Source organism: Acipenser ruthenus, chromosome 24 (assembly GCF_902713425.1).
Source record: "Acipenser ruthenus chromosome 24, fAciRut3.2 maternal haplotype, whole genome shotgun sequence".
Lineage (NCBI taxonomy): Eukaryota > Metazoa > Chordata > Actinopteri > Acipenseriformes > Acipenseridae > Acipenser > Acipenser ruthenus.
Genome location: NC_081212.1, coordinates 27,252,801 through 27,267,523, shown reverse-complemented (window position 1 = coordinate 27,267,523; position 14,723 = coordinate 27,252,801). Strand labels below are relative to the sequence as shown.

Genomic DNA, 14,723 nt, shown 5'->3' with positions numbered 1-14,723 from the left:
AGTGTATGAGCAAGGAAGACTTTATTCAAACTGGGTACTGTCACTTAAGTACCATTCCACATGTGAAGGCTCAAAATGCAACATAGTGTAGTAAAAAAAAAACACAACATTCCGTGGGGACTGAATTCTTATATGCAATAAGTAGCTGTATTGGATTTATTGATAGTATACTTTTGTATTTTTAGTTTGCTAGGCTGCTTTAAGTAAATGCCAGTTCCACATAATCTCATCTGTATACTAAACAAGTCTACATATTGTATTCCACCAGCTGCAAAAATAACTAGCCTTGTCACACCCTTGTGGATACTCCAGTTTTAGGTGTTGTCAGCATCCCCCTGCACATGGCCTTGTTAAAGTAAAACATGTGCTATTACATCAAAAACAAATCAGAATTCGTTTTTGAAATGCACTACATGAGCCTGGCTCCCAGCTCAGCATTATCTAATCAAAGCAAAGACTTTTCTTTTGTTGTTTGTTTCCCATGAAAGTTCCAAGAAAAGGGCGTAACATGAACTCTATTAAAATCTTTGCAGTGCGTTAGGATTTCAGTAGTGCTTGAGCACAAACTAACACATGCTTTCCTATTGCATCCATGGCCGTCACTAGCTATGAGGACATGAGGTCGTGTCCTCGTTTGTTTTTTTGCATCATCAGTGCTGATGCTCATGTAAATATTCTGGTAAAGTACAAAACACTCCTTCATTTTCTCTGTTGGTTTGCCGTGTAACCTAGATTTGGACGTTGAATAGTAAATACCAAGCGGTCATATAAATACTGCAGCTGGAGCTTGACCCCTCAGTGTGACCTCGGTAGAATGTCAGCTCTGGTTCCGATGCTGATTGCATTTATACTGCATTTGAAAGAAGTAAACATCTACTGATGACACATCCCAAGCCTATATTAAATACATATTGAATGGCCAAACTCTTTCAGAGTTCACGCTTCCCAAACATTGCAGTACATCAGAGGTAAGTCTCATGTACACACAGTCAGACTTGGAGATGTGCAGTCCTTTCAGCTTCCCAGTAAAATGTTTGTATATTGCATGTCTTGAAGCCAATGCTTATTGTCCATGACAGTAATGTGCTCCGATTGTGGTCTCTATCTGAAGATGGACATTACATGTCGTCATTGATCGGTCAGTCTTTGGGGCGGTATTGCTGACCTTGTGGTTCTTGACCGCTTTACAGAACAGGTTTGTTCTCGACGGCTCTCTGGAGGTGGGAGACGGTGCTCAGAATGCCCGCTTCGGCTCGTCGATCTCTCCCGTCCCCGATCTCAACTACGACACGTACAACGATGTGGTCGTGGGAGCCCCGCTGGAGGACGAGCACCGAGGGGCAATCTACATCTTCCACGGCTACAGAGACAGGATCCTCAGGAAACACAAACAGGTGTGCATCCCATTCCTCAATCCCATAGCCAACTGCACAACTCAACTGGTAGCAGCAGCATTGCCAGAGTAAATCCTGCAGACCCCCCCCCCCCCAACCACATGACAGGAAGAGAAAAATATACAGTCATGTGACACTAAGGAAGCTGTTTTCTTGTGTATTACATTGCTCAGATTACAACGTGCTTGTAAAACAGAAATGACAATGGTGTTATATCTCTTCCTGTCAGAGGATAGGTGCGGCAGACCTGCCCTCTGGACTCATGTATTTTGGGCGCAGCATTCATGGAAAGATGGACCTGAACCAGGACGGCCTGGTGGATTTAGCAGTGGGGTCCCTGGGGGCCGCAGTCCTGCTCTGGTACGCTCTCTTGGTAATATCCCTGTTGGTGTGCCCATGGAGTCATGAGGCTCCAATGGTGTGTTGCTTTAACATGTGTGAGCTATTTGACGGTGAGACAGGGTCAGGCTGCGATTCTATTAGTCTCCATAAAATGTCATAACAATAAATGCTCTTATGCACCATGAATTGCCTCTTTGGAACTAGGTAAATTTAGACTGACATACTGCTCTTACTGCTTGAGAAAAAACTTAACCCCTACAAAAAGTGTGTGTAGTTTCTTGAACAACAGAGAGCTTCAGTTACTAATGTAACACGATCAAGACTTCCCTGCATTGCTTCCCTGTGTGCAGGTCCCGCAGCATTGTCCAGATACATGCCACCATCAAGTTCGAACCGGCCAAAGTGAACATCTTCAACAAGGACTGCAAACGGAACGGAAAAGACGCCACATGCATGGCTGCGATTGCCTGTCTGAACGTAACGACCAAAACACCCCACTTTCTGACTCAGGAAGTAGGTGAGTCCTGAGATGTATTTCTTACTTACAATATATGGTGTTGAGAGGTTCTTTGGATTAACCTGAGAGGTCACAGCAGACCCCCAGCAGCCCCTCTCTGAATCAAACTTAATTAAAACGTTTGAATGGTTGGCGACAGTACCACAGGAGTCAATCTGTATTGCAGTATTGCTACGTGGACTCCTTGTGTTTGGCGAGGGACCTGTTTCAGATGTATATCTGTTCTAAGAGTTTATGGGTCCTACTTCCCACAACTGAGGTCAGGTTTTATTTTTCCTGGTTAATTAACTCCCACTTTTAGTTGTTAAACTCGGTGGTTTCTGTTTAGGCCAGGATCCAGTTATAGCTTTTGCAATTGTAACAATTAAACCAGGGCTTTTGGGTTGTTTAATTATTTGAAATGCCTTTCCATACAGAACCCAAATTAGACGGGCCACTAAAAATGCATGTAATTAATGTTTCACTTGAATGATCCACTAGTTATATTCTGGTAATGGAGCCTTATCTGGGTACCCAAAATGTATTGGACACACTAAAGATTCAAATCAATGTTGGCTTCACAGAGAATCAGCTAGCACGCATTTTGATTCAGTCCTCCATCTAGGGTAATGTATCAAACAAAGATTTGATCTCTTCCAGCTCTGAAGTACACCGCTTTTATCGATGAGCGGAGATACGCGGCCAGGGCGATTTTAGATGAGACAAGCGACAAACATCTGCACAAAAACATCACTGTGCTCTCCGGCGTAGAGCTCTGTGACCATATCTATTTCCACGTTTTTGTAAGTAGATTTTTTTTTAATGCTGTGTTGTCGGGTAACTATATATATATAATATATATACATATATATGCAGGGTCTGGAACCAGAGTTCATATATGTAAGTGGCAGGATTTTATGTTGATTTGATGAGATCATCATTCCAATAATTATTTATACACATGTGGATTAATGTTAACAAAATGATCTGCCACGTTTTGTACCGTTTTGTACCATCGTTTGGTGGTAGTTTTAATGGCACTGTTATAACACGATGTGCATGCCCATCTGTGAATGCCCCTCATCCCTGTATTTAGGGTTCTCTCACATTCCTCTCTGCAGGAAACCACAGACTACATGCGGCCGGTGGTTTTTACACTGGAGTACGGCATGCTGTATCCTGATGATGGGCCGGTGCTTGACGATGGGTGGCCGACTGTAGTGAAGTCATCTGTAAGTGACACTGCTTCTATAGAAAACCACACTACTAAAAGTCCACCCAAAAAGTTTAATACAACTATCAGCTACTGATGCACAGAAGATCATACCATAGATTCCTGCTCATACCTTTTTGGACCTATTAATGATCAATAGTGATAGGTTTTAATTGACTCCTATCAGTTCTAATACACCTCCAGGTGTAGTGCATTTACAAAGTAATCAACAGGGTGCTAGATAAGCACAGTTGTATAAAATGTGTAGCTCTATGCCAGTGAGGGGAGTACAGCCAAGGTGCTTTTGATATTAATAAAAAGAAGGAAGGAGGGATGTAATTAGCTTATTTCACGTGCACCTCAATGTGATCAAATAACGAATGCACTGGAGTGATGTAACTGTACTGCTGGTTGATCCAGCCAGTCCTGGCACGTGGCAGCCATTCCTAGCATTACCAGATGGGTCTGTGAGTCAGCTAACCGCCCTTGTAAAGAGGTAATGCTGTAGCTCTAAGTAGAGTAGAGCAGAGCTGGTCCTACATCAGACTGGAGGGACCCTGGTTCAAAGTGTTCATGCCTTGGTCTCTGCAGTTATCCTTCTGGAACGGCTGTGATGAGGATGAGCGCTGCATTCCTGACCTGACCATTCACAGCACATCGGACATCCCAGACGCCAGGTGAGCAAACACAGGGAAGAGTCTCTATAAAGAGCTGATTCATATCTGCAGGGTCTGGAACCAGAGTTCATAACTACAGGGTCTGGAACCAGAGTTCATATCTGCAGGGTCTGGAACCAGAGTTCATATCTGCAGGGTCTGGAACCAGAGTTCACATCTGCAGGGTCTGGAACCAGAGTTCATATCTGCAGGGTCTGGAACCAGAGTTCATATCTGCAGGGTCTGGAACCAGAGTTCACATCTGCAGGATCTGGAACCAGAGTTCATATCTGCAGGGTTTATCAAGTAGTCAAGAAGTTGAACGGAACTGACAATGTAACTGAACTATCCAAGCAGAAAGACAACAGCATGCATAAAGGGCAACTTCAGTGTTTCAGTTTTCTAGCTGCGCTGGAAAAATAAAACCTGTTTGCCCTAACGCTGGTGTCCCTGCCTGGTCCCCAGAGAGTTCTGCCGCATGTTGCTGCAGGCCACTGAGTCCCTGTGTGGCCACCACGCCATGGCGCTGGGGTCTGGCCACGTGATCCAGGGCGGGAGGCGCAGGCTGGCCGTATACGTGGTGCTGAAGAACAGAGGAGAGAACGCCTACAGCACACAGCTCAACATCACCTACTCACACAACCTGCACTTCGCCAGCCTCACCATTAAGGTAACTGAAAGAGCAGCAGCTTTGATTATGAAGGGACAGTGTGTGGCCAAATCTATAGACACACTGCAAGGGTAGTTAAGGACTGCAAGGGTTTAAAAAGAAAAAAAGCTTTTTGAATTAATTAAACAGGGATGGAAATAAGACTCCTATTGCATGGCAGTTTCACCCATTCCAGGTTTCCATATGTGCTAGATTAGCCCCAGTGTATAGGTAACAAGCTCAAGTGTGTATTAAACTCATAGTAAAACCAGGATTGAATCAAACTGCTATGCAATGAGAATCGTATGTGCATCCCTGATAAAATCAAGTTTGCAGTTCACAAAACCTTTTTTAACAGTTTAAAAAAAAGGGTTGAATTTCAGTATCAATGAATCCAGTTTGTTGCTCCACTAGAAAGTCACATTTTTTACAGGCAAGTGGTAACAAGTTAAAACATTAAGCAATTAGACAGAATTGTATTGCCCTGTATTTTTTTTTTCTCCTTTTGATTTTATAAATCTGAGTGCACGTTTCACGACAGGACAACTCAGACATCAAGATTGAGTGTGGCAATGAAGACAATGTGAATCACAAGAAAGTGTGCAATGTCAGCCTCCCTTTCTTCAGATCCCAGGCAGGGGTAAGTCAGACTCAAGCAGATTCCCGCGCAGTGCTTGTAGAAGAGATTGCCTCTGTGTGTGTTTTCACCCCGTTTCATCATTTAGAAAGCATGTGCACCTTTGTAAATAATTAGCCTATTGGATTATTCCTGGCTCAAGTTTTTTTTAATTAACTGGAGGCACTTTTCATTACTACCAATGTAAAAACACAGTCTTTATGCTCCTTAGTGGAATATAATAAGAGAATCTTCCAATAGTGCTGATAGAAGGCAATCAGTCTCCATTTCCAAGACTGCGTCGATTCCTGGTGTTTCCTGAGGAACTCAAAGTGACAAAACTATGCGTCATTCTGAAGACTGTTGCACATTTCAACCACTATGAGCTGAAGGAATTAGAAGCAAATTATATTAATACACTTTTGCATAAGCCTCTAAATGTAAAAACCTATCAGGCTCATCAAGTTGGGTCATGTAAACCATTTTCTATTTTCAATTGATCTCAAGAACCGTAGTGTTACAGTTCTGTCATGTGTGAGTACCTTCCTAATGTATTGGAGGCCCTGCCGGGATCTGAAACCTGCAGCTCATTTATAGAATTCGTCACTGAGTTATTATCATTGAAAACAGCTTAGTGTGTTTTTTTAGAGGCCTTCATATTGGAAGTTGAAGAGTTTATCCGTAACAGGAGTTAACCACATGCAATATATAACAAATAAAATGAGACAAGCCTGTCTGGAAGGAAGGAGAATCTGGCTTGATCTGAAAAAAAGATTGCAATAGATAACAGCCAGTCCCTTTTAGGAGGAATGAGCTTGCACCGCTTGTCACGCTGACATGTAAAACTGAAGACGGGGGTTCAGATCCCGCTTTGATCACACAGGAGATTGTTCTTCTACGTTGTGTAGTCTCGATGATGCAGCCTGTGAACATTAGTCTTCAAAATCACCGCACAGTTTGACATAATTAGCTTGAGATAATGCAATAAGATTAATGTGTGAGGTCTGTAGTGAAAACGAAATCTGTATCCAGTTTAGTGGCGTCTGGACTTCATTGTGACGCATGTTCATGCAGAGCTGTTATATTATTTATTATTATTATTTATTTCTTAGCAGACACCCTTATCCAGGGCGACTTACAATTGTTACAACATATCACATATCAACATATCACATTATTTCACATTTTACAGATATCACATTATTTTTACATACAATTACCCATTTATACAGTTGGGTTATTACTGGAGCAATCTAGGTAAAGTACCTTGCTCAAGGGTACAACATCAGTGTCCCCCACTGGGGATTGAACCCACAACCCTCCGGTCAAGAGTCCAGAGCCCTAACCACTACTCCACACTGCTGCCTATACAAACAGAAATCCAGTCCTTTGAGTTTGTTTTTCCACTCCAGACTAACAACGAGAAAGAGCCTTGCCCATTCTGTTGAATTTAATATTCCGAGCTCGCACTGCTGAATCATTTGAGTTAAATGTTCTCTGGAGCTCAGACTGAATAAATTCAACCCAGCTTTTTTAGGGGAAATAAAAAGACAAGGGACTGTTCTGTTAGTGGAAGCAGGCTAACAGCGGGTTTGTGGACTAGCCTTTCATCCAAGGAGGGTTGGGTTCAAATCCAGCTTGGGTCACAAGTGAAATTCATTTGATGGTCTTAAAGCAGGACTTAATGGAGAGTTAACATGGGAACTGTGGTTTATTTAAGATTACTCTGTGGTTAACTTAAGATGACCTATCCAGCATCTATTACCCTACACGCCTGCTTGCCAGCTCTTTTGTATTGATGTTCTTTTTAAAGAAATGAGACCCAGAAGGCCACTTCTGTAATGGACTACGAGGTCTAAGAATGTATCTGCGTGGCATCAGACAGCCTGAGCCCAGCCAAGACAAAGCTAATGCTGGAAATGGAAAACTGGAAGTCTGGATCGCAGCTAGCTTCTTAATATTACAATCATCTGTGCAGCTTGAGGTTACTGCAGCAGCGTTTTTAGAAACCTGCTCTTTATGACACTCCTCTATTGTTGTTGGAAGTGCTGCTCGGAGCCTGTGTGTGTCTCCACTGGATCCCGCGGCTCAGCTGGGTGAGGTATAGAGTGTGACAGGCTGGCCCTGGCTGTCTGTCAGGAAGAATACATCATGCAGAACCTTCTTTACTCAGTGCTGCTCTTTTATTTAACCCTTCATCTTACACTGGGGAGCACAGGGGGTGACAATGAATGGCTGGAAACACTGTCATCTTTGATAACCTACCTGGGATCTCACCAGAAGCTGGAAGTAACACTCCTACTCAAAAAAGGGATGAAAAACGAGTAACCCACAAATACATTATCAGTAACAGAATCTGTGAACATTTCCTCCGCATTTGGAATGAACTTTTTGCCTCTGATTGGCACTTTTAGATTCTTTCCAAAAAAAGGTCCCAGAAAAACAAAGTAAGATATAGCCACAAGGTGGCAGTGTTTGCAGTGGCAAAAATCACAAATTAAAAACATGTGTGATTGAAGCCAAAATATTCAGTTATTGTCACAATCCAGCAAGCGGTCATGTGAAGAGACTAATGAGAAACATAATACAATGCTGTACAGCTTAACTCCATTAGTGTGAAACTGAGAATGTTTTTTTCATGATGTTGTCTTTGAAACAGCCCAGAAGTTTGAGGATTACCAATTCAGTGCAATTATACAATGGTGCTGTGAGTGTGATGCATGTTTTTGTGCACCTCAGGGTCTCTGGCGACGCTGTCTAGACAGGGAATCAAAAATCCTCTCTAACTGTTTGCAGAGAGAACGATCTGAATATAAAACGTGGTGCCCCGGGACATGCTGTGTTGTGGCACTAGCTAAATATGAACCAATCCTGTCCTGCATGTCTGCTGACGGAAGCCTTGCGTTCTCTTCTCTCCGCAGGTAGCTTTCCGTCTGGATTTTGAGTTCAGCAGGTCTGTTTTCCTGGATCATGTGCAGATCGCCCTGTCTGCCAACAGGTTGTCTCTCTGTCATTACTTATTCCTTATCTCAGTCTGACACCCCGGCCGCGTTACTTGAGCGCTGTTTAAACTTTAACAAGCTGAATGGAGCTTAAAGATGTTACTTATCCAGCTGGAGTAGGGTTGGCTACTGTACTGCAGTTTTCTGGCTGTAGTACAACCTAACAGTTCATTTTAATCTTTAATAACATCAGATTGAAACTGTGGATCTCTATTCCAGAGCACTCCAGAATAGAGAAATGGTTCATTATAAATTAACTTGTATATGATTTACTACATAAGCTAATATAAGTAACCAGCTATTAATGAGACTTTCCACACACCTTTTTTTTTATAACAAACCCTTTCAACTTGAATTGACCATAGGCGGCCTCTTGTGTGGCCAGTCCTTTATGCTGGACAATAGTTTATGTGCTGATAGAAGTATATTTGATATAAGATAGTCAGAAAGGTATTTAATTAAACCATGTGTTGTCGCACTTTAGAAGTAGATAATGAACCAAACATGTAGTATTGATTAAGGGAATTCAGGGAAATATGATTTGACTTTCCCTTTAAAAATCACTGTGCAGTTACAACATTGGAACACTTGGTGGCACTGTACATTCTGCAAACATCCCATTAAAAATAGATGTAAATGAGAACATGTTCATGGGGAAACTATGTAAAACATGCATGCTTCTCACACGATACAAGGGCTTGCCAGTTCTAAACGGTTCTGTTTATTTTTCTCAGTGATGGAGAAGAAGATGAAATGACCATCCATGATAATTCTAATGTTATTTTTCATCAATTAAAGTATGAAGTGGAGCTTCTGTTTACAAGGTATATTTTTACTGCACACGCTTTCAATATACTGCTTTCAATTCTCTTATCCAGTTAAAGGAAACACAAACGCATATCACATTTTTTTCACAGCAACCAATTCCAAAGCACATATGAAAGTATCTTTGAAAAATACACCAACATTGTAAGATCAATATGCCAGCTATTCATAAAATACCAGCAAGGGAGATATCCTGAAAGTGCACGCCTGAGAAATGCTCTGAATTTTAAAACTGGGGCGGTGAACAGAGCAAACCTCTGCAGTTTTGCCTGACCCAGCGGCAGTATCACAAGACATGGGGGCTGCTTTCAATGACAGCAGCTTCTCTCCCTTCCACAGGGACTCCAGCCTCACTCACTACGAGATCAAAGCAAGCAATTCCTTGGAAAAGTACCATCGTGTCAGCCCCCCTTTCAACTTCACTTTCCAGGTAAAGAGAGCTTCTTGTTGTCCTTTAATGGGATAGATAGATGGATAGACACAGAGATAAACCAATACGTATAGATACATTGAATTCAACAGGTAGAATGGTTGGTTCTGCAGATTAGTATTGAATGGCAGTTTGTCCTCCTGGATTTTTGCTTTCAAATTTATTGTCCATCTAGACTAAACATACCATAGGTATGTGCTGCTGGGACTACATTTGTGTGTGAAACTAGATGTATTCATGTTTTCAATTACAGATACAGAATTTGGGCTTTTTCCCTGTGCAAAATTTGCTATTGAATATCGAAATCCCTGAAGTTACAAAAAGCGGCAACCGGCTTCTGGAGTTGACCGATTTCTACATTGATCAGGTGAGTATTTCCGGATTCTTCAGTGTCCATCAGCTGAATACAAAGAGCAAGCACACCATGTAGGGAAACTCAAGCACTGGTTATTGAACCTGCTTTTAAAGGAATCCAAACTAAATCTGTCGGTAGAGTCGGTAGTACCAGTGAATGCATGCCACCTTTATTTTAGTACCTGTAAATGTAGTCGTTATTTTTCTTCTAATTTATAATGAACACGTGTATCTTCCTAAGCTATTTATTATAATGATTATTCATTGTTTTTAGAAAGAAGGCACATTTTGCACAGTTCCTAATACGGTAGCACACAAGCGGACCTACTCAGAAGACCTGTCGCATTATCCACAGCTGGTAAACTCAAATCTTCAAATAATAACTCTCTTGCAAGTCTATAATAACTTAGATAAAGAAACCATGCTCCTTTTTTAATCCGATTGATTAATCGATTAAAATCGTGTTATATCACTGGCTACATGAAAATGAATATCAATACATATACTGTACAGTAAGTTGACTGTATTCAATTGCATTCAGCTCATGTTATAACTGCTTCCCAACAGAATCACAGTAACGCTGTCGCTATTCCTGTGAACTGCAGCGTGAATCTTCAACCGTATAAGCAACTCAGCGTTCACATCAGCGGCGTGTTGAGGACGGATTCTCTGAAAACAGTGAGTATAGAAGGGAGAGCTCGCCCTCTGCTGGCTGACTGGAGCCACTGCTGGAACCACAAATCCTGAATATGGATTTGCAGGTCCATGTAGCTCGTTAGCTCGTAATCGACAATGCATATTTCAATTCAACTTTCAAACGTGAATTGTTATCTTGGAAAAATACGTATAGATGATGTGTTTTTATTTTTATTTTCTCAGGTTAAATTTAAATCACTGGCTCTTGTTACGACTGCCAGTATAGCAATGGAGGCGTCCAGTCCAATGTTTCTACGAGAAGAGAAGTCTGTTCGTCACGTGAGTACTGTTGGCGCAGATACCATTGCTTGTGAAACAGAACCGATATAACCTCCTGCTGCTGAACGTTACAGCAGAAGCATGCCTATTTGGCAGTTTATAGAACCTATGTTCGGAGGAGAATGTAAAGAAAGTCTCGTTTGCTTTCTGATCTTCTATGTAATGCAAAATGAATTTCCTGAAAACTTAAGGAGCAAATGTACCTAACCTGTGCAGTCTTCATTTTATTCTATATAAAAGCACAGTGCTGCCACCTTCAGGTCTAGTTATGTCACACCGATCCTTTTAAACACTGAGTGGCTGTGTGCATCCTTGTGACCTTTGCGATGCGTCCCACATGTAGCTTCACTGCCTGTTCTGATTGCACCTGGAATAATTTCCAGTGGTCCCTGAGACAGCCCCGTTAGATTCTCTGGACACACCGGGTTTCTTTCCAGCTGTAACACACGCTGCATTGCCTTGCTGTATTAAAGTTATGTGGCCGGGGACTGGCACAAAGTGATATACTCTGTAATTTAGGGGAGGGGAGTGTTGTACCTTCAGGGATGCCAGCTGTCCTCATGCCCGTGACCTGGGATTCTTCAGTCCCTGATGACGGGGTCTAATCATATGAAACGTTCCGTTTCTTTTTTCAGATAATCCTGGAGATTACGAAAGAGGACGATTACGTAATACCCTTCTGGATCATTATCGGCAGTACGTTAGGGGGGCTGCTGCTTCTCGCGTTACTGATTCTAGCGCTGTGGAAGGTAAGGTCGTTGTGGGGGTGGGACACGTGGGCTGGGGTTGAGCTGAGCTCTCACGCCGGTTCCTTTTCCGCTCCACAGCTGGGGTTCTTCCAGAGCGCACGACACAAGAGAAAAGAGGAGGGGGAACAAGAGCCGAACGGAAAAGCCTTAGAGGAGAGATAACGCGCACAACCGGCGTGCCCGACACTTCAAACTCGCTTTCTGTAAAATATTGAAGCACTATTTTTATGGCAATGAAAAAAGCAGTGTTACGTTGTATTGTTTAAGGACAACCGTGCTTTATTTAAATTGAAATCCGGATCGCCGCGTTACAATCCGCGAAGCTGACGGCAATGGCATCGCTCTCCGCCCCGCACGAAGACAAGGTCTTTACGAAACAGAAATCCTGTTTCACAAGGAAACTGACCCTGAAGAGGAATGGCTTCAGTTTATATTATATCTCTTTGCCTTTAAAACTTAACACCACACCGCCTCCTACTGGGGTGAGCAGGTAAAACCATGACCAGCTTGCAGAATTTAAAAATAACAAAGCGAAAAATAGCTTGATGCCTTCTATGGCTGGTGTCTTACCTGTTTAAAAGGCAGGGGGGTTGACTGAGAAATCAGTGGTTGTAGTTCATCTAAACTGAAAGGTGTACAGGTTTAAAAGCCTCACTCCAGATTGATAGTTTTGGTCTGTTAACAAATCCCTCAGTTGACCACAGTGGAAGCTGCACACCAGCTGTGTGGGTGATGGCATACAAATCCCTGGACAGATTTTCAAATGACTCGATCAGTTTTGGAGGAGAGTAAATGTGCATGATAACGTCTGTCTTTAAAACTTTTCTCTTTTTTTCACGATGAGTTATTTATTACTTTTTTGTTCTGATTCTTTTTGTTTTGTAAAAAGTACTTGTATCTTGACAGTTGTACATTTAGAAGCCTGTCTTTTCATCCTTGGTACTGTTATCTAAAACAAACAACAAGCTTGCCAAGTGTGCTTGTTGTCTCGTGTAAAAGAAGGGGAAAAAAATGTCTTGTTTTGCTGGGGAACCTGAATAAAAACAAAAGAGATCACCTCCGACATTAATCTGGTTGGCTGCTGACGCCCTTTGAGAATCAGTCACAGTGAAGAGCATGCCCTACACAAGTGTGCTGATTCATGAAGGAGAGGTGGGCATCAGAAAGAAAGATTTACTTTGTTTCCTAAGCTGTTTTCATCTGCACGAGGACCGGTTTGAGATCAGTCTCAGTTTGAGATCAGTCCTCCTTACTTCATGGGCAGCAGTCCCAGTTCAAGCTGGCAGAAATCAATATCGTTTTGATGATATGTTGGAATTTAGATTTTATTATTGATGGATGTTGATAAAGCAAGCAGTTACCAGAAACAAGCAAAGGAGGACCATGTTAAAGTATCTTTAGTCTTTGTGTAACGTCCGCTTGCAGAGCTGAAAACTATTAACCCCTGAATTGTAGAATGCAGATGGTACTGGTGAGAGCCTCCATTCGATCTACTGTCACAGCCTGATCTCATGGTGCAGATGGAAACGCAACAGCATGGTATACAAGAGTAAAGATTTAGAAAGGGTCACGATTGTTTTAATTAACCAGCTAACTGAGCTTCAGTCATACAAGTGACTTGGCTGGTATGAATTACTCAGGTTTCTTCAAACCCTTCTTCAAACAGCTTTGACCTCAGATGATAATTTTTTTTAAAAGTTTTTTTTTTTTTTTTAAGTGTTTTCCCTGCTTTAATATGACTGCTGTTTCTTTTTCACAATGCTTTATACTGTAGTAAGTATAATATCTAACAAGTATTGTTTTCAAATCACAGAAACATATTATTGTATAATGCACTTTGTCTTGTAAAAACTTGAATTTTGTAAATAGCCTCCCATTCCTTCCCTAGTCGTGTATCTCGGTATATTCAGCAGGGACGGATTGTGGCATGGCCCTGTAGCCACACTATAGACATCGCGTTTTGTTTTGTTTTAGCAACGCTGAGCTCAGATTAAATTCGTAACTTGTAACAAACTGCTTGGTAATCTCTATTTCCAAAATGCAACACATGGTTGCATGTGTTGGTAGCTGAAGTAACAGCTGTGAAATTTTGTAGATTTTTTTTTTTGTACATATGAATAGTAGCAGGCACGTTCAAACTACAAATTACAGTGCCAGCCTCTTAATCATGTTTGTACTCCTTCATAAAAAGTGTGAGGTTTTTTCTGTATAAGACGCTCCATTCGTTTTAAAGGTCCCAGCTGCTGTTTGTCAGTGTTTCTAACATCATGTTCTTCTGGGGAGGGTTTGCTCAGATTAAGTGGCTTAGTTACAGCTGTTTTATTTGTAACATGTTAAATTACATCATCTTTGTAATGCAAGCCCCTGGTAACACAGGGAAATTAACATCCATCATTTATGGACTGCAATGCACATTTATATTTGTCTGACAGCACATAATACACACACATTACAAAATTTGTCATTTTACATAAGTAGTGTGCATTAAAATTGAAAAATGTGTTGACTTTTTTTTTTTTTACAATATTTTCTAAAATATGTGATTAACAGCAGATTTAAATGTCACAAATTACAAGAAGTATGCCAAATTCTCACTTTGGGTTCATTACATTTTTATAATGGTACCTGAATATTCGCCAAACCTTTTTTTCATAGTTTCCCAATTGTTGGCAAAATTCCTGTACTCACAGCAAACTGAAGGAAAAACTGCCAAGGTTAAAAATATCAACTGTTGTCTACAGTGTGTGTATATATGTTAATGAATCAGAATAAAATCCAGTCTTTCTTTACTTGTGCCAAGATTCTTGTTTTGTACAATTTTACAACATAACAACATCCAGTATGAGGCCAACATTGCTGTGGCCCCTGGGCACAGCAGCATCTGCTATGCGTAAAATAAACGAAGACAAATATCAAAGCTGGAAAGTTTCAGCCCAGTTTCTAAATGTTGCCACCACACACGACATTTGACATGCCTGTACAATGTCAACCCTTCATTTGTGGTTCTAGCCTGCTACAATAG

The 14,723-nt window shown here is 41.5% G+C and overlaps 1 protein-coding gene across 2 annotated transcripts in view; it reads left to right on the top strand.

Annotated features, from left to right (window-relative positions):
• LOC117429657 (integrin alpha-11-like) overlaps positions 1–14,490 on the top strand; it is a 39,346-nt gene extending 24,856 nt beyond the window's left edge. The window contains exons 14-30 of one of the 2 annotated variants that reach the window (XM_058999062.1): positions 1,191–1,394; positions 1,624–1,754; positions 2,087–2,253; positions 2,893–3,035; positions 3,354–3,464; positions 4,037–4,122; positions 4,567–4,771; positions 5,292–5,390; positions 8,288–8,364; positions 9,103–9,192; positions 9,533–9,623; positions 9,877–9,990; positions 10,252–10,335; positions 10,545–10,655; positions 10,857–10,952; positions 11,588–11,701; positions 11,780–14,490. In XM_058999062.1, the coding sequence (XP_058855045.1) occupies positions 1,191–1,394; positions 1,624–1,754; positions 2,087–2,253; positions 2,893–3,035; positions 3,354–3,464; positions 4,037–4,122; positions 4,567–4,771; positions 5,292–5,390; positions 8,288–8,364; positions 9,103–9,192; positions 9,533–9,623; positions 9,877–9,990; positions 10,252–10,335; positions 10,545–10,655; positions 10,857–10,952; positions 11,588–11,701; positions 11,780–11,863 (2,007 nt within the window). In that variant the 3' untranslated portion in view covers positions 11,864–14,490. Of the gene's footprint in view, positions 1–1,190; positions 1,395–1,623; positions 1,755–2,086; positions 2,254–2,892; positions 3,036–3,353; positions 3,465–4,036; positions 4,123–4,566; positions 4,772–5,291; positions 5,391–8,287; positions 8,365–9,102; positions 9,193–9,532; positions 9,624–9,876; positions 9,991–10,251; positions 10,336–10,544; positions 10,656–10,856; positions 10,953–11,587; positions 11,702–11,779 lie in introns of those variants that run through there. The other variant, XM_058999063.1, reaches the window with a different exon arrangement.
• The last annotated feature ends 233 nt before the right edge of the window (positions 14,491–14,723 follow it).